Genomic DNA, 19,612 nt, shown 5'->3' on the forward strand with positions numbered 1-19,612 from the left:
TGGAGTTCCCCTGTTTTTTTAGTGTCGCTCTTTACCATGTCAGATGACACAGAGAAGCCATTGAAATCCACAAGCATGTGGACAATTTTAACAGAAAGGAGGAAACAATGAAATGAACAAAATCTGGCTACCGGTACTTTTAAAAAAATAACTCTATAATCAGGACAGTAAACAAAGAACAACTCTGAAAACAGGAATTCCAGACATGAAACAATCAGGGCCAGCAAACACCCCCAACAAAGGAGTAAACAGTCAGGCTTTGAAGCTGCAAGACTATTCAATACTAATCAAAATGATCATTCACAACATGCACACTTGCCCCAAACAGACAAGAGTTCTTTCTCTTAACATGAACATTCCACAGATCTATAAACCCCACTTCCTTAGCTTCCAACAGACCTCACAACCTCTGAGGATGCCTGCCATAGATGTGGGCGCAACATCAGGAGAGAATGCTTCTGGAACATGGCCTGACAGCCCGGAAAACTCACAGCAACCCATGAAAAGCCTTCGACCACAGATTGCATATGTATGTATAGTTTGGGAATTTGCCCAGTGTTTTGGCTCCAATATTGTGGCCTGGTAGGGGAAGAGGGGGGGGCAGGAGGGGGCAACGGCATCGAGTGACGTCATCCCCCGTGACGTCAGTCGGTGGTATCCCTGCAAAAGAGCACGTCGTCCTCAGTCCGCCCGGAGGCTCCCCCAAGTGCTCCAAGGGGAAGAGGCGGAGCGGGGGCGGTCCGAGCCCGCCTTTGGGAGGGACTCCTGTCCCTTGAGGAGGGGCCTTGCTCGCTCGCTTTCTCTCTCTCTCCCGCCCGGAAAAGATGTTTTCCTCGTTCTTTGGGGGGTCCCCCTGGGTCTAGAAGGCAACGGGGCAGGGAGGTGAAGAGGGGGGCTCCGCTCCAGCAACCGGTGGGATCTTCTCCACTTTGGCCAAAGGGCATGAGAGCAGCAGCAGCAGCAACAACAACAAAGGCGCCAAGGGCTCAATCCCAATTGTGCAGCGCAGCAGCAGCAGCAGCAGCGGAGTCCTGCATGCCGCGCCAAGACCGGCCTCGGAGCGAGGAAGGGAGGTAGGCAGGCGCCTTTGGGAGAAAGTTCGCTGAGAGTTTTATCGCCCCCGCCCCTTCCCCCTTTGTCTGTCTGTCTGTCTGTCCCAGTCTTTGTGGCCGGGGCGAGCGAGGTCACGTGCCTGGCTTCCTGTTGTTTTGCTTTGGTGGAGACGGAAGGCGAGCTGCGGGTTAGGCTTGGGTGTTTTTGTTTTTCTCTCCCCAAAGCGCCTGGGGAGCCCGAGGGTGCAGGCACACGGCGGAATTCATGCAGCTCCACACCCCTTGAGTCTCTGTGGGATCCCCGGAGAGGTCCTTTTTATAAGGCTTCCCTGCCCAAGAGTGCTGGTGCCTCCCCGAACAACAAGTCCCGGGATCCCCTAGATCAGGCATGGGCAAACCTGGGCCCTCCAGGTGTTTTGTTACTTCAGCTCCCACCAATGGTGGACTGCATGGAGCAAAACACCTGGCTTGTGGGTCCACGTTTGCCCATGCCTGGCTTAAGAACCCCGTACAGCTCAGCTTTAAGGGCGAGTCCTGGTTGAACGTTTGCCTCCCACTTTTTCCAGCTGGTTTCTGTGAGTTTTCCGGGCTGTGTGGCTATGTTCCAGAAACATTCTCTCCTGGCAGGCATCCTCAGAGGTTGTGCGGTCTGTTGGAAAGTAGGCAAGTGGGGTTTATATATCTGTGGAAGGTCCAGGGTGGGAGAAAGAGCTCTTGTCTGTTGGAGGCAAGTGTGAATGTTGCAATTGACCACCTTGAATAGCATCGAATGGCCTTGCAGCTTCAAAGCCTGGCTGCTTCCACAGATAGATATATAAGCCCCACTTGCCTAGTTTCCAACAGACCTCCCAACCTCTGAGGATGCCTGCCACAGATATGGGTGAAACGTCAGGAGGGAATGCTTCTGGAACATGACCATACAGCCTGTAAAACTCACAGCAACCCAGTGATTCCAGCCATGAAAGCCTCCAACAGCACATTTTTCAGCTGCTTTGAAAGTGTCCTAGCTTTCCCCTCCACTTCCAGTTTGTTCCTGCATCCAGACTTCTTGTATTAGCTGTAAGAGTTCAAAATGCAGAGGTAACTTCCCCCAAGAAGATCTTGTAGACTCAGGTAAGGACAACTGCTGCAGCCAGGCCTGTGGTGTGCTTCATTCTCATCAGTAACTTTTTCTATCCCAGTTCTCATTTGTGAGATCTTTATTTCTTTTGATTTTATTTATTCCATGGAGTTCTTTGCTTTCCTATGTCATGAAAGGCATGGAATATAATGTTTTGTCACAGTGGACAGCTTGCTTTGTTTAAGCCAAAAACAAGTTTATGTGGTTTACTGTAAAAAGGTAAAGGTTTCCCCTTGACATTAAGTCTAGTCGAGTCTGACTCTGGGGGTTGGTGCTCAACTCCATTTCTAAGCCGAAGAGCCAGTGTTGTCCGTAGACACCTCCAAGGACAGCATGGAGCACCGTTACCTTCCTGCTGGAGTGGTATCTATTGATCTACTCACATTTGCATGTTTTCGAACTGCTAGGTTGGCAGAAGCTGGGGTTAACAGCAGGAGCTCATCCACTCCCGGGATTCGAACCACTGACCTTTCGGTCAGCAAGTTCAGCAGCTCAGTGGTTTAACCCACTGCACCACTGGAGGCTCAACTATGATAACTATATATAAAAAGCAACTTAAATAATATGCCACCTTTCCTGTAATTAGTCAGGATGATATGTGTACCACTCCTTACCATTATATCCCAGACCCAAGGCGGGGTCAGTGTGAATGTGGGTGGTCCAGGGTCACCCTGTGAGTGTTCCTGACTCCGAGGAGACTTGGGAATGAAGAAGAATATAAAAAGGACCATGCTGAATCAGACCAAAGACCTTATTTAGTCAAATGGGAAAAGCATCCCCTTCCTAAGCTTCTGTTCCTTATAAACTTTGCCTTGATACTGAGGGTGATATGTAGTATTCTGATTAGCTATTAATGTATTTGCGGTAGCTTTTACATTGCCACAGGACTCTTTATAGTAATCAAGGACCAATCTTTTTCCGGGCACATACTTTTGTTGGGTAATTCACTCTTTCCTGAAATGTGAACTCGTAGCTAGCATTTTTACATCTGAGGTATTTACATATGAAATAAAGACTTCAGTGTGTGCTTACATTTCTGTTTGGAAATAATAGGTGATAATGGTACTTGAACTGGAGAATGTATATAGGCCATTAGTTTGCCCTTGCTACTAATGGATGGGCCGGAGACCATTTTTGTTGTGTACGTTCAAGTCATTTCCAACTTAAGGTGACCATAAAGTGACCCTATGAAGTTTTCTTGTTCAGAGGAAGGTTTGGCTTTGATCCCCTCTGAGACTAAGACTGTATGACTTGCCTGAAGTCACCCAGTGAGTTTCCATAGCTGACAGGAAATTAAAATTCTCACAACCTCAGAGGATGCCTGCCATAGGTGTGGGTGAAATGTCAGGAGAGAATGCTTCTGGAACATGGCCATACAGCCCAGAAAACTCACAACAACCAAATTAAAATTCTGTTTTCTGCAGTCATAGTTGAACATTTGAACCATTGCACCACATCGGCTCCAGAGAAGTTATAAGAAGATGTTAATTGATTTAGATTCAAGGTTCTTGCAGTGTTTTCACAAATTACATAGCCCTCTGTCCTATAATATCCTGAGCCTAAAGTTATTGCTTTTAAGAGTCACTTGCCCATATTCATGTTGCATATTTTAAACCCTACCCATCAGAGCTCCAGAAATTGTGCTCTGAAATTGCTTGTCAATTAGGAAGCCTGGGACCCAATGGAGAATTTAATAATATTGCTCTAAGAAAGTCCCAGAGACTCTTTGGTTGCTATGTTTACAGATAATTATTTCTCTAGTTTTAGAGTGGAATTTGTTGTCCCTATGATGTATTAATTCCAGTCTTCTTTTAGTAGCTTGATTGGACAGCCCTTCAATCTAATCCAGTGCAGTCGTTCTTCTGTTCTGAGGGGAAACCTTGCTTTGCGTATCAGTGGAAGGAACAGTCTTGCTGAAAGGAGGATGAAAAGATAGGCAGTGCTCTCACTAAGTGTGCACACTGCAATTTAGAACAAATGTTGAACATGTTATCTAGGAAACAAAATATTGCCATTATTGTATTTAAGGATTACATGATTTTGAACACGTGGCTTTAATATCCCATTTTCAGGGCATCTGAAGAAGTTAACTAATATCTGTGAAAGCTTATGCTAAACTAGTGTTTAAGTGCTGAATCTTGATTAGTTCTCCTATGCGTGTTGAAAGAACAGAACAGGTTTTGGCTTTCTGTTTGTGCATATGGGCTTCAGCGTCTTAATCCATATACTTAAATAACAGTTGTTGTTTTGTTTGCAGGTAGTGGCTCCTATCTTTCAAAGAGGCCTATTCAGTGAATATTATGAAGTGTTCAGGGCTTTCGGAGAGCCAGAAACTTGCCTTGGCACTGGAACATGCCCTCACAAGAGAAGCAAAGATTTGGAAGGTGCCAACTGTCCATGATTTCACATTGAAGGTATATTTTCTAGTCTTTCTTTGAAATTATTAATTATGATGAATATGCTTCTGCAAAAATCATGCTTCCCAATCCTTAGGCATACAAATGCACATCCAACTTGATATAGCAAATATGGTATGTTATAGATAGAGGCCTAATATACTGCATACATTTTGTTACATTTAATCCAACATAATCATTCCCAAGATGGAGCCTAGAGAAAAACTGCTTTTTGGTGATTACCCCCTGCTATTCCTCCTCTTAAGTGATACACTGGAGCTAAGACTCATAAAACTCATGCAGCAGGACTTTCAGATTAGTAGGGGAAATTATGTCCTCTGCCTTTTCCCTCTGGCTTCCCTGTGATCTCTGAATTTAGCTATGCAATACCAATGAGGATGAGGATGGTCTGGATTTTTCTTTGTTAAGGGCACTGTTGTAAGTAATTATTGTTCTACAGCAGAGTTGGGCAACTCTAGAAGCCTCAGGGGCTGCTTAGTCCTTAGGAGAATGTCGGAGACCACACGTAACACCATGCCTGTTCTTGCTGGGGGGAAAACACTTTTTTTTGTCCCAAAATGCCTTCTGGCTGATGTTTTCATATTTTTTTGTTCTCCTGGTCCATTTTAGGATCATGAGACGCCTTTTTAAAAAGCAACTGTAACAGAAAGAAGCCACCTGTTGTCCATTTTCTGTTTCAAAACTCTATTTTCTTGGGCCTGCAGTGGCCTAATGGGCTTCCCAAAGGTCCACATTCCATAGATTTGAGAGCAAAGGCATTCTTTTTTTCTCTTAAAAAAATCAAGTTATTTTACTCCCAGGAGTTAGAGGCAGATGGCCTCCAAATGTGATAGAAATGCCCTTCACATTACCTAGTGGCCATTTTGTAGTTGTTTTTGGAACAACAACCACAAAATCCAAAGGGTATGGGAGCGACAAAATTGGCCCCGAGAAACTGCATGCACAAGCCACACTTTGCCCACTAGTGTTCTAAAGCAAAGTATTTTGGAGTGACTTGGTTTGGTTAAACCCATTCGCACTATGTAAAATCTGTTCTTTGAAGTGAACATTTCTAAAGTTGCTGGTAGATGTAGATGAGCATTGCTTCTTGCATTTTGGGACTCTTATTGAAAATTGTAATGCGTAGCATCAAAAAAATTATGGCAATACCACTGATCCTACTCTTGTTGGTTAATGGCCTATAGTACCCTGAAAACATTTAATGTTCAAAATGTCTTCCACATGGAAACGAGCATTGTGTCTTACTCACAAGTAGCTATAAGATGAAGCAGGCACCAATATGTGTTTGCTAAAAGAAGTATGTGGCAACTAAAAATTGAAACTGTAATGCAAAATATTTCTAGTCTTACTGACAGAGGTGAATTTCAGTTCCTGGCATATCCCAAATAGCTGTGGTGTATGTTTTAACATCTTGCTTTCCATTTAGGGTACAGACATCTCCCCATTGTATTATGAGAAAGCAGTTTTGTGGATCAAAGAGTTAAATGCACTGTTTCAGTTTTCTTCTGAAACATTTGCATTGGCTGTCAGCTTGCTCAACCGATTGCTGGCAACAGTGAAGGTGAGGTGCTCTCCATATCATGTTTATTAAGTTTTGATAGTATTGTGGTAATTTTCTTGGCTGCAACATACATATACATCAAATCTCAGGGAGTTGAACATACAATGCAATCCTAGGTATGCATATCCAGAAATAAGTCTATCAGTTTATACTGTGTATTGGACTGAAACTTATACATCATCCATAGATTCTTTGGCTTCAGTTATCCACGGTTGTCACTACCAGAAGTCGTTGTGGTCTCTCTCATTCTTCCAGCGAGATCTATGGTATGCTTGGCCCAGAAGTTGACCTCCTAACTTTCTAGTTATGCATCTGTTGAAGAGGTGACAAGAGGAAAGTTGGCAGAGGACCATTTCCCTTGTCCTCTGTGGGGCAGTTGATGAGCAGATTCCTCCCAACCATGAGGAGCAAAAATGTAGGGGTTCAGAACTACCCATGGTTTCAAGCATCAGTGAAGGGTCTTGGAATATATACCCTGAGGATAAGAGGGTCTTGCTGTATATAGAAATAGTGGTCAACAAAGTTTTCTTGAACTGCATACAAATTACTGCAAATATAAGCCTAAATCTAATTGTTAGTCTTAACTCGAGTGGATCGATTGACTCCATGAAACTTAACCTAAGTGCTGACAAAACAAGTTCCCATTGATTCATTGGTCTACTCTAATTGAGTCTTAATGAGTTGAACTAATTTAGGATATCCTGTGTGCAGATACTTCCTAAGATTTCAGATTGAATCATACTCAGCGTTTTGCACTCCCACTCACATACTTTTGAAAGTGGAATGCAGCCACTTCATATGTATGCTCATTTTAGTTGATGAACTGTTCCTGCTTAGTACTTGCATAAACTATGGACAAGACTTTAACTGAGTCTTCAGAAGATGATTGCAACTGTATCTGAATTTCTTTATCAACCTTATCATCAACAGAAAAGAAGTTACAGTGCAAAGGGGCTTCGTAGATGCTATGGTTTTGCTGCAAGAATTTCCTAAATATGTCTAAAGTATAGTAAAAATTGTTGGAAGGTGTATGAATTGAGTGGTTCATATTTTCACCTTTGGCGGGAAGACCAACTGGAACTTGGTTGGTGATTACAGTGGATTGCAAATAATTTCTTAAACTTGATTTTTCATCATTTTGGATGATCCCGAATTCATTCATTAAAACATGTAATTCTTTAAAAAGTTGATATGCAAATGTGAAGGAAAATTGAAGCAAGAAGCATGTCTCTTTAACAACCATGTAAATGGCAATGGATAGTTAACATTTCAGGAATCATGACTGTGTAAAAGCTATAGCCAAAATCATATTGGTCCCCTAGGCTAGCAGCCATGCAACAAGGTTGAGAAGAGGGGAATACATCTGCTGGTTGTAAGAAGTCTGTTTTTTCCAGTGCATCAGCCTTCAGGACTTCTATGCCTTTCCGTCCTGGCACCCACTGCATTTCTCAACATGATAGTGCAAGAAAGAAGTCAATTTTTTAAATTGTTGTGGGAGCAAGTGTTCATTTATCTCTTGTCCAGAAGCTTCTCATGCTTCTGACTACATTTCAGTCAATTACAACTGATTTAGCTGTATGTTCAAACTCATTTGGTTTTAGAAGGCCCCTCCTTAGCTTCTTTCCTCTAGCTTTATCACAAACTTACCAACAGTGTCTTAAAGATGATAAATCACAAATCCTGTTCTGTCCCCTAAGTAATTATATTAACAGGAAGTTGGGCATGCATGTCATCTGGTCCTGCTGCCTTTCATGTTTTAAATGGAAACAATATGAAGGATGGGACCTGCTGTACTTGAAGGGGCTTCCTTTGTAATCAGGGGTCTGATTTAGTTGTGTTGAATGGGCTTTCTGCTTCAATCTTCTTACATCCAACATTCAGAAAGCAATAGGGCTAACTGATGAAGATAGAAAAGAAAGTAAGTGGGCAGCAAATACAGCCCTGTACCTCATGTGACATAAAACTTTAGAAAATAGCCTGGGAGTTACATTTACCCCTTTTTAGGGGTTTTCTTTGTTTTGTTTTGTGTGTGTTTGTTTGTTTCCTGGAAATCTAACGTCTATTTTCAAATAAAATTCCATGTCAGTAATGTCAAACTGAGGATTAACCTCTAGAAATGGCTAGCATTTTGTTAATGAGTTAATACAGATTGAGCATCCCTTATCCAGAATATTTATTTATTGTGCAGCTCATGTGGAGTCCTTGTAAAAAGCTATAAACCAGGCAATTAGATTATATGCATGATATGATGGATGGATGGATCTTTCCTGATTTTGGTATCACACTGCATTACTTACCTCTTTTTTTCCTTTCTCCTTCAGGCACAGCTAAAATACCTCAGATGCATTGCAATAGCATGCCTCATTCTTGCAGCAAAAATCAATGAAGAAGATGAGGTATTTTTGGTTTGAAATATGAGATGTGATACAGAAATTAGGATGTCCACCTCATTGTTACGTTTTAGTTACATAGGTTTAACCCACTGTTAGGCAGTGTAATAATACCCAGCAATCTCTATAAGACAGGAAGGTCCCATCTGCCCGACTAACCCACTTATCACCTTCAATCTTATTTTAAACCTTTCAGTGTATCAAGTGTGTAGAATTATATCGATGTAGTTCTTACCAAACAAGAGGCCAGCGTTCGCAGACAGAACTCTTTCCCAGCTTTGATTGTAAAAAAAAAAAGTCTGGGGGTGGAACATGGGGAGGGTAGCTGATAAGCAAGTGATGTCTGCATTTAGTCATGATGTAAAATGAAGCGTGGGATGAAGTGATAGACATTCAAATTAGCTTCCATCTATTAGGTGCTATGATAGCTTCAGACTGCCCCAGCATTGCTGGAATACAAAAGCATATAATTGCACTCATATTTTTGAAAATCTTATAATTAGATTTTATATTTCCAAAAATGTGGGATCAACTACTGTATTTTTTCCCCAAGGAAGAATTTGAAACCTTCATAGTATCTAACAGATGGAGACTAATTAAAATTTATATTAGCTATTTTTCATTCCATCATCAGCCTGCAATTAAATGCCTTCATTGTCCTTGTTTTGTTTACTTGTAACCTGAGGCTCTGTTCAGGAGAATTTGCACACTTGTATAGTAATTTGTGATATTTTGTTTGGATGAATAAAAGTACTATTTATGTAGACATTAGAAAATTTCTTATGGCTAGTAAGGCTACCATTGCTTTTGAACTGACAGATAATAAATGGTTGAAATCCTGTTGGGGCCTTGTATCTTCCTAAGTAGATATATGTCTGTGGGAATAAAAATTGGGCTGTTCTGTACCATCCATATCTAGTAAGGAAATGTTGTTACATTACTATGTAGGGAGCTGGAAATGTGCTCAATGCTCAACAGGACCCTATATACCTCAGAATACCAGCTAGAGAGTGCATTGGTAGAGTCTTATGTGTAGTGGGACACCCTTGCTGGTCTCCTGTTACGTATGCTTGCAATTAGTAAACAGTTTCAATTCGTGAACAGTTACCTGCTATGTAGCTACTAGGTAATGTTAAGTAACATAAACTGTAATAGAGGATACCAGGTAATATCTTTTAAGACCAAAAATTAGATTTAACTCTAGTTTTTATGGCATATAGGTGCTCTTTCTATTCTCTAGTTGTGTATGAGGCAAACATGCCACAGACTCCTGAGCTTGGCTTTGTGTGAAATTCAGATTATAAAATAATCCTTAGTTGGTTTCATGAAGTGCCGTAAACTCTTGTGTTTGATTGATTTATAAAATAACAGTTATAAAGGTTCTTTAAGAAAGGAAAGTGAAGCTGAGTGTTAGTTGCCAGATGTGCTTTATGAATGCAAGGGTTCAGTTGGCCAACAGGTGTCAAGGGAATGCTTCATGTAGTCGGGAGGCAATTCTTGCTCATTCCGTTCTCAGAAAACAAGAGGAATTGGAAAAGAGAAATTTTAGCAACAAAGAATTTCCTTCCTGTTGTGATAAATACTTCAAAACTACAATTTTTGAATACTAGTCATAGATCTATGCATAAATCACACAACTCCCTCTCCCAGTGTTTTCTGAGCAGAAAATAATTGCCACAGTTCTGTATCACCACCCTAACTACGTAACCACCCATAGGTTCAGAACTTCAGAACTCTTCCCCAGTTTGGATCATCTATCTGAAGTTCATCTTACACACATGGGATTTAGTAAGTGGAATAAATTAGTTTTATTAAAGTATCTATTGTACAAAATATCTTTTGTATAACATAGGGGGCATTGGGATTTCTAATTTTTTCATGGGAAATATTTCAAAGCCAGATAGGTTGATACTCAGGCCAACAATGTCAAAGACAACTCCTCATTTTTAGCACATTATAGACAAAACACCACACAAAATTTCATAGGAATTTTGTTTTGTTTTTTAATCATTATTTTTCTTTTGTTTCAAAACAGATAATACCATCGGTAAAGAAGCTTGCAGTGCTGAGTGGTTGTAAGTGTTCTCCAGCTGAGATATTGAGAATGGAAAGGATTATACTTGATAAACTTCACTGGGATCTTTACACAGCAACATCAATGGATTTCTTAAACATCGTAAGCACTAAACGTTTGGTTTCTTGCACCAAATAAGACTAGAAAACATCAAGGGTGCACATACATTTCCTTTGAGTTAGCCTCACAAGCCACACATGCTTAGTTACCTGCAAGTCTTTTTAGGTGTATTACCATGAAGGTACTGAAATTCTGAACACCCCTCCATTCCAAATGCTGAACTTTAATTTACAAAGGATATAAACTCCAATTTTGAAAGGACAACTACGTTTGACTTTTTGTTGGGGTATTCCAACTTATTATTAGGGATCCTTTGTTTATTGTTTTAAATATATGCTGCAAAAATATTTTTAACTATCTGTACTCTTTCTACTGTACATAAAACTCTTTCATAATTTTGCTACATTTCACAAATAGGGCATCTCAGATCAGCTTTCTTTCGTTCACCCTGCATTAACACACTGGACCCTCATATTTAGACAAAATAGATCATTCTGATCTGGCACTTGAGTCACATCTTATTTGCTTAACATTTACAGAAAGAAAACTCCTCTTTAAGAAGTTACCATGTGCTATATAATAAGGCAAAAATCATGTGATATAGCAATGTCTCAGAGCTCATCTCTTTATGGCAAAGGGTGGATTCTTGTTCCATCCTGATGGGAGGGTTGTTTAGGCATCAAACCTGGTCACAACCTGGACACTGAGGCTGCTTCCAGCATTATCAGGTATTACACACCCCACCTTTATCTGCTTCATTTTTGCTGGCTTCAGTATCACCTATTTCTTAATCATACAAATGAGAAGTCAAAGGACCTGAATTTACAATTGCGATAATGCAATGAATTCAGAATTAGTTACATTCAATATACGCTTAAACATTTCAATATTTGGCAAATACGACACAAATGGTAACAGTGGGACAAAAATATAAATAACAAAGTCAAGAGGTTTCCTGCCATGAATAAGAATTAGTTTGCACTTCTGGTCAATGACATATGAAAACGTACAAAGTTCATTGTTGACACTGGTCTTGTTTGTTTTTTTAAAATATATATCTATATATAGATGCATTTTTAAAGAGAGAGATCTCTTATAAATGTTTCTCTCTCTCCAGTTCCATGCCATGGTGATGTCCAAGTGGTCCCATCTACTAAACGGGCTGCCTCAAAGGAATCCTTCCCGCCATGTTGCGTTCTTGACCAGACAGCTACAGCACTGTATGGCATGCCACCAAGTGTTGCAGTTTAAGGGTTCCACATTGGCTTTGGTGATCATCACCTTGGAGTTGGAGAGGCTGACTCCTGACTGGTTCCCTGTAATAACTGATCTGCTAAAAAAAGGACAGGTAGGAGTCAAGGCAGGCTCTGCAGGAAAAAATTGTGGCCCAGACAAAGATTTGTTTTAAAAAAGAAAGAGATTTTAAAGAAAAGAGCTATCAATTCTAAATGTTTTCAGTATTTGAAAAGACAATATTGTTGCACGTTTTTAAACATATACTTCTCAGGAGTGCATGGTAGAAAGCATGGGTTAGGATACCATTTCTGTGTACTGCAAAATCTTGGTTAGTTAAATGGGGGTTAATATCCCAATGATGATCCACAGCCACCAAAAGTCTGTTACTAGATTAAGGGATAAATTCATGACATTGCACTTGATGTAGAACATGCTTTCACAATAGTCCAGCATGGGTGTTAGATGCCCTCATCAAAAAAGGAGAATCATCTATGGGGAACATTTCACACCCCAGTCACATGTCACTATCATGTTATGGTGCATTTAAATCACACAGGGTCTCATAGTGAGCGACCATTTTTTGGTTCATAGGCCAATTGAGATTTGAGATAAACAGAAAGTTCTTATATTTGGTAGAATATATTTACCAATATATTCATTGTTTTCCTTGGGGCTGAATAGACCAACATTCCTGATAGCATTGCAAAACCAGGGCTAGAGAATCCTTGCCACTTCAAACATTGTTAGACTCCTCTTACACCTCAACACTGGCCACATTGGTGAGAACTTGGCTACAGCAATGCCTGCAAAGTTACAGGGTTGACAGCCCATTTCTGTGAGGTCAGAAAGTCGAGGAATCAAGTGAGGACAAGTCCAGGTGTTTTCCTGCTGCAACAGGCATTGGAAGGGATCTCCAAGCATCTTTGGGACATCCCAGCACGATACCCTTACATCACTACTGGTCCCTGACCCTCCCAGCACATAAAAATAGTCACATTGGGGAGTTAAAGAGGTTACGAAGTATAGACTGGGAGGGATTTTAGTCACTGACATGGTCTGTCTTAAGCAAAAACCATAAAAGTGACCTGTAATAATATATGTCCAACTTGTGGCATCATAGTACATACCAGCCATAATGTAGCACAAAAGTTTGCACCACACTTTGTTTTTCAGGGTTTTTGTGATACTGTAACATACGTTTGCATTCTTGGGATAACGGGAGTCCAAACATCAAGAGAGCAAAAGATTCCCTTTTCATCTTCAGTATATCATTGTTGTAGTATAGTCAGTCATAAAATAAGCAACTTAGTTGTGAGTTGTTTATCCGCTTTACGTTCTCACCTGCTCATAAACTCACTCTCATCTCCACAGTCTGGCAGCTGTTCATAATGGAGTAATGAACTTAACTGTGGTTTGCCAGTGATTTTTAGATTCAGATATTCTATGATAGCTGCATCAACAAACAGTAGCTTTGCAGAAGAGCTTTGATCTGTGGCTACAGCACTTGGCCTCTTAGCCACAAGCAAACCTTCCAAGATGTATGGCAGACTCAGCTTCAAACCTTAAAGTCAATTAGTGTCGTGTTTCATTGATACCCACTCACTTTGTATATGGGGAAGAGGAATCCAAAATGCCACCTAAATGGTCAAATCAGATAGTTTTATATACTAGCCCAAGGCCATGACAAAAAAGGTACAGGTGCAGGGTGCACAGTGTAGTACTGTACCCCCAAAGCAAACAGGAAGCAAAAGATAACAGACATTAGGTGAGCTTCATGCTCACACACAGAGCAAAAAATAAAGTGAATTATCGATAGTTACTGGGGGAGGGTCAAATTTGTATCTCTGTAGAATTTGATGGCAATTTTATCTACCTTTTTCTGATCTATTTTTTTGCAGACAAAGCAAAGAGGGCCACTTTATATGTTACATAATCATTTGAGTCACTTAGCAAAAACTGAACCGTTTCTACAAGAAAATTGCCATTGTCTTTTATCAGCAGAGTTTCAAGTATCTTTTTTTGGGTTACTATACAAAGGGCAGTTTAGCATGTCATGCACAAAGTCTTCAACCTGACACTGGCTACAGATGCAAATTCTGTTTTCCAGTGACACATTATGGTATAACAACCATCTAACACTGTGGTGGGCATTACTTCAAATCACAGTTCAGTGAAGGCAATTCTTAAGGATGGCTTAATGCAGGAGAAACAAAAGAATGCTATGGATAGATGTTGACTTGAATCATTTCAAATTACTGTACCTGGAAATACAGGAACTGAAATGTTTCATCCTCATGTTCTTACAATTGCACATCAGTTAACACTAACGACAATGTGCTAATAATTTCAGGAGCCTGGAAAAAATTATTTTGTTGATATATTGCATTACAGGTTGATAACACCCAATTCATCCACTGTAAAGAGCTTGTTGATCAGCAGCTCCTGGGGTTTTGGTCACCCAATGCCGTCTATATTTTCAACCCAGCAAACCAAAGCATCCAAACTCACCTGGATGGAAGGCTAGCCTGCTGTTCTTCCACAGTGAAAAAGGCAAGGCAAAGTTACTCACAAGGCCAGGGAGGCTGGTCTGGCCTTAGAGGCAATGCTTATGAAGATGACACACAGACTGATGAATTTTTTGATGGATTCAGGTGCCTGTACAATGAAGATGGGATGCCAGAAACTGGGCAGACCAGTAACATGGATGGCCTTGAGGGGCAAGAGGAAGGTAGTAACACTTGTCCACCACTACAGCCTGCCCCTCAGATTGACTGGCCAAAGTCCGTGTAGTGACAAGGGATCAGATGGCCCAAAAAGCTATCTCTTGTATTTCAGCGGTTAGCAGAGCTATTACTAAGAAGCACTGCCTATTTTGCAACTTGCTAACACTCTGTTTTTTAAGATACTTCTTGCATGCCATTATGTATGTTTTATTTTGGTATGTTTATATCAATCTCTTGTTACATCAGGGCAGAAGACACAGATTAGAGCTATACAGGGACAAAAACCTCAGGGATCAACATTCAATAGAGTCATATGCTAGGGACATGTAGAAAATCAGGTGCTTCATTATCCCAGGGAAAGGGGGAATCTTGCTAAGTTTCTCCTTTGAATTGTTTTCAATCTGATAATAATTTTACTTTCCTGCATATAGGAAGCAACTGGGTATTATTAATGAGCTGTTGATAAGCTCTAGAGATGAGTAGCATTCATTTCAAGTAACAAGCCAGCTGAGCTTAGCTGCATAAGCTAAAATCGTAGACCAGGTATTTTAATTGTGGGTTCAGACATATAAGACATAGCAATGAAATGTGTCGATCGCTTGGAGAAAGATGTTGCTCAAAATCAGAGATGGGGAATATTGAGTCTTCCAGTTGTTTTCACAAATTGGTGCTTATCAACCCTAGCCTGCATAACCAATGGTGATGGATTAACCAGGACTGAAGTCTAATAATCTCTTAGGGCCACAAATTTGCTGGCCTCAGCTGAAAATAGTAATTTATCTGTGCCACAAAAGTATCAAGATTTAGTGAACAATATAACTCTTCTACCTGTACTCATTGCCAAAAGTTAAATACATCAACCCTTTTCTTTACACGTCTGCATGCAACAGCTACTGTTCTTCACTACCAGATCTCATTAACACATCAGAAATGTGTACTTTGACAAAAGATGGATTGCAGAAGGTGTTGTTTCAAGTATTATCTTTTAAAAAATAGGGAAGTAATTATAATGTTACATTTATCCATTTGTTGAGCAGTGCCAAATAGCCATGTTTTCTCCCAGCATTTAAACAAATTCATACAACCCTATGTTATGTACTGTGCTTGTCTACCCCAAGTTGACAGTTCAAATTCAAGTGATCTTATGATAAAACAATCATATAATCCCTGATAGATCGGGACACACACCGAGAGAATCTCTTTAAAGTGCTGTTTTATAGTGGGGTGCCAAACCCAATGTGCTCCATTAGAGCATGTCTAAATGTACTCTCTTGGAGGAAAGAAGCCAGGCACACAGCCAGTGGTTTATGTGTCTCAGCTGTGAATGAAGAACAATCAAGATCATGCATCATTTCTCCAGCTGAGTACATGACTGCTTGCCTACAGACCTGCTTTGAGGCAGGTGACATATGCTTGCTAATGAGATGAGCTTCACTAAAAAGGAATGACTGTTATCCAGCAGTAAAAACAAAATAATCACCAGTTTTATCCACAGTACAGCTGCTGCATAAGCGGAGTAGAGATGAAACATTTTCTGTATGTGGCTATTAAAATGAGCTGTTATTTGAGTACTGCCAATATTGTTTTCGGAATTTGTCAGACTGCTGTTCCCACCAACCCCTAGACCACATACCTGAAGGTTGAGAAGGCCTGCACACCCTCTCCATTCCTGATTTATGCAGCTTCTTAAGTGTACAGAATTCAGCATCCCAGGTTTAAAATATAAATATATATTTTAAAATGTTTCTACCCCTTTGGTCATATGCAAAATGTTATTTTGAACAACTAAGTAGGGCATACATATTGCCTCCAGTATTCCTTAAAATCACTCTATGAGTTAGGTAAGGCTGAGATAAGGTTATCAGTAAGGATTGCCCAAGTCACCTTCTCCAGCCGAGGCATCTTAATGCAGGTTTCTCCACTGGAACTCTCAGAAGTCAAGAAGATAGGGCTTAATTAAATAAATGGTGCTCAATGAGCAAAGGGATGCTTGATTCTCATAATTTATCAAAAGCTCCTGATATGGCACTGTTGTTACTTGAGCATATTGTTTTGATGTTTGCACATACTCCTAAATCTATGAAGGATCACATAATTTGCTAAACAGTTTAAAATATTTCCTTGAAGGAAACAATTCTAGGTAAGTCTGCTTCAGGGTGAGATAGAGCAATAGTAACTTAGCTGTACGTGAGGTACTCACAGAAATGTTACTCACAGAAATGTTAGATCAACTGAATCATGGGATTTGTAGTTGGATGAACAATCTCCCTCCCAAAGCTCACTTGATCTAAACATCAGTAAAATGAGTACACAGTAGGTTTCAGGCAAATGCTGGCATTATCACATAGAAAAAACATTGGTAAATAAATGCAATGATACGGATCCACTTTAGATGTTTTCGGTAAATCCTTAAAAGGCAATTGTTTTTCCACTGTGCAGCTGGAAATACATTAAAAACAAATGGCATAAGAGTCAGAGATGGCCCAAAACACTGAATGGCCAAAATCCTATTATTACTTCCCGATTATGAATCCTCAAGATTGACTTATGTGCTGGTTCAACTGAATCAACAGACCCACTTCAGCTGGGATTAACCAATAGGATTACACCCAAAGCAGGAAAATAATACACCTCTGGGCACACCTGCACAAAATGCTAAAATGTAATATACATAATCTGCTATCCAAAGAATGGTATCTAAAATGATTCCATTTCCACATTTTGGTCATGCTTGGTATCAATAGGTAGGGACCTTTCATATAGCACAGTAGTCATGGAAGCTTTAAACATTCTTCATACCAGGTTATTGACTAGTTGGATGCAGGTAGACTCCAAATATGTGAAATGCAAAATTGGTTTTGATTTGCTAGAAGTCAGTTCTCTGCCTGAGAGACTAAGAACATGTGCCTACTTACCTGACCTTTTTCTGTACACTTTTCCTGTGGTGACCACATGCCTGGAGGAGGCACCTTTGAGGCAGGGTGAAACAGGCATTGTAGCAGAGAAAGCCATGGGGAAACATCCTCTCCTGCTTCCAAAAGCGCAAACTGTGAATGTTCTGCATAGTGTTCAAGAGCCCAAAAGAGCACCTTGCTAGAACAGCAGCATTTGAATGCTGCTAATATATAATAAATAAGCTAGGGACATAGGTATTAAATTAAACAGCATACTATGCAGCCAAATCTGTGTGAGTCCTCCATATGTGTGGATGTCTCATTATTAAGGAAGAACTTGGAACAAAAATGTTCTCACTCCTGCCTTTCAGCTATAGGACCAAAAGCACTACTCTTTTTCTGTGATCACAATCTGTGACTTTTATTCTTAATGTTCGCAAATCTGTGTTCTTGACTTGTTTTTTTTAAACGTCAACTTTTCACCTCCCCGTTTTGATATTAATAAAAACAAAATTGCAATCTTATGCCTGAGTCATTTTTTCCCCAATTGAAATAGCTTCAAATTAATTTTATTCACGCTCCATTCAGGTCCTATGACATGAAGCAGCGCATAAACCTACATCTACAGCATTCACTTATACTGTCATGTAACAGAACCTTCTTCTACACTGTATTGAATCAAACAATCTCTTCAGATCAAAGCTTCACCTCTAATGGTTATATTTCTACAATATCAAAATGAATGCATTTCTTATGAAATCTTCCTTGAAAACAAAAGGACTGCATATTGTGTCTATATGTCTGGATAGCAATGGGCTGGACTGCTATGAAGAATGGATCAGCACCCATGCTGGATTGTATTTTATTTTCTTCCAGATATTATTCATTTTTTGTTGGTAAAATTTTTCACTTCTACTGCTTACAATTCCACCGCCCTTTAGAGTTGAATAGCAGTGAGGTCAGACAAATTTTGATTAGATTGAGTGGTTGGATGGGGAGATCTACCCAAGAGTTGGTTGGAATTAAAGCAGGTGGATAAAGTAATAATGAATGTTGCCTGAAAGGTGCTCAGAAACTTCAGTTAGTCCAAAGAGCAGCAGCCAGACTGCTAACTGGAGCTTGTTACTGGGAGCGGACAATTCAGCTGTTGCAGCAGCTTCACTAGCTGTCAACACATTTATGGGCACAATTCAAAGTGCTGGTTTTGGCCTACAAAGCCCTATATGGCTCCGGTCCAGGTATCTCTTAGACATTTATGATCAACTGGGGAGGGCTTCCTTTCTGTGGGAAAACAGGAGAGGGCTTTTTCAGTGGCTGCTTCCAGACTGGAACTCCCTCCCAAGAGAAACCAAGATGGCCTCATCCCTGCTGGCCTTCCTCAGACAGGTCAAGACCTTTTCCTGCCAGGATGCATTTGATGAAGGATAAGAGGCACACTGCTTGGGACATATGGGTGAGATTCAGGATATGTGTGCAAGTTTTAATAGCTATTTTAAGTGTATTTATTTGTATTATTTAATTGTGATTTAATTTTTGTATTCACTTTGCTTTAAACTGTGACCAACGTGTGCAATTGTTAGCCATCTTGAGTCCCCACAGGGAGAAAGGTGGGGTATACATAGAGTAAATAAATTAAATTCAGAACAGATAGGAGCAACTGAGAGTCCGGTAAAAGCTGGGGGTCAGTTTATATCTTCCAGATTATATTGTCTGACCAATGTACATTGTTTTCACTTCACCTTCTCAGTGCACTGTGAAATTTGGCAAAAGATAAAAAATGTAATCAACTATTGCATTTTTGGTGGCATGAAGTTTTGAACTCTGGGTTTTATTATAACCCCAAGCAGGTTTTTATTTCTTTAAAGGGAGAAGTTTACATATGTAACTGTTTGGTTTCATTATTCCAAGATGATAGGATTTAATAGCAGGCATGGCTTTCCCCTGCCCCTTTGTCCCCATGTCTTCCTTTTAGAGACTTCACATTTTGTTGTCCTTGAAAATGGTTTCCTGATCAGGTTCAGTTTATAGTACACAGTTTGTAAAGGATACTCTGAGCAGCTGATGAAACAAGAAAAAATGCAAATA

The 19,612-nt window shown here is 40.2% G+C and overlaps 2 protein-coding genes across 7 annotated transcripts in view; one reads left to right on the forward strand and one right to left on the reverse strand.

The window, feature by feature from the left end:
- The first annotated feature begins 704 nt into the window (after positions 1 to 704).
- On the forward strand, positions 705 to 18,051 carry ccni2 (cyclin I family member 2). Its single transcript, XM_008104722.3, has 6 exons — positions 705 to 1,073; positions 4,430 to 4,586; positions 6,016 to 6,150; positions 8,472 to 8,546; positions 10,576 to 10,716; positions 14,302 to 18,051. The coding sequence occupies exons 2-6, from the start codon at positions 4,473 to 4,475 to the stop codon at positions 14,698 to 14,700; spliced, it is 864 nt and encodes a 287-aa protein (XP_008102929.2). The 5' UTR covers positions 705 to 1,073; positions 4,430 to 4,472; the 3' UTR covers positions 14,701 to 18,051.
- Positions 10,519 to 19,612, reverse strand: part of septin8 (septin 8) — an 82,611-nt gene continuing 73,517 nt past the window's right edge. For 3 of the 6 annotated variants that reach the window (XM_008104723.3, XM_008104724.3, XM_016991450.2), the window contains exon 10: positions 10,519 to 12,007. In XM_008104723.3, the coding sequence (XP_008102930.1) occupies positions 11,842 to 12,007 (166 nt within the window). In that variant the 3' untranslated portion in view covers positions 10,519 to 11,841. The remainder of the gene's footprint in view (positions 12,008 to 19,612) is intronic. The other 3 variants (XM_062970384.1, XM_062970386.1, XM_062970385.1) reach the window with 3 other exon arrangements.

This window comes from Anolis carolinensis, chromosome 2, assembly GCF_035594765.1.
Source record: "Anolis carolinensis isolate JA03-04 chromosome 2, rAnoCar3.1.pri, whole genome shotgun sequence".
Lineage (NCBI taxonomy): Eukaryota > Metazoa > Chordata > Lepidosauria > Squamata > Dactyloidae > Anolis > Anolis carolinensis.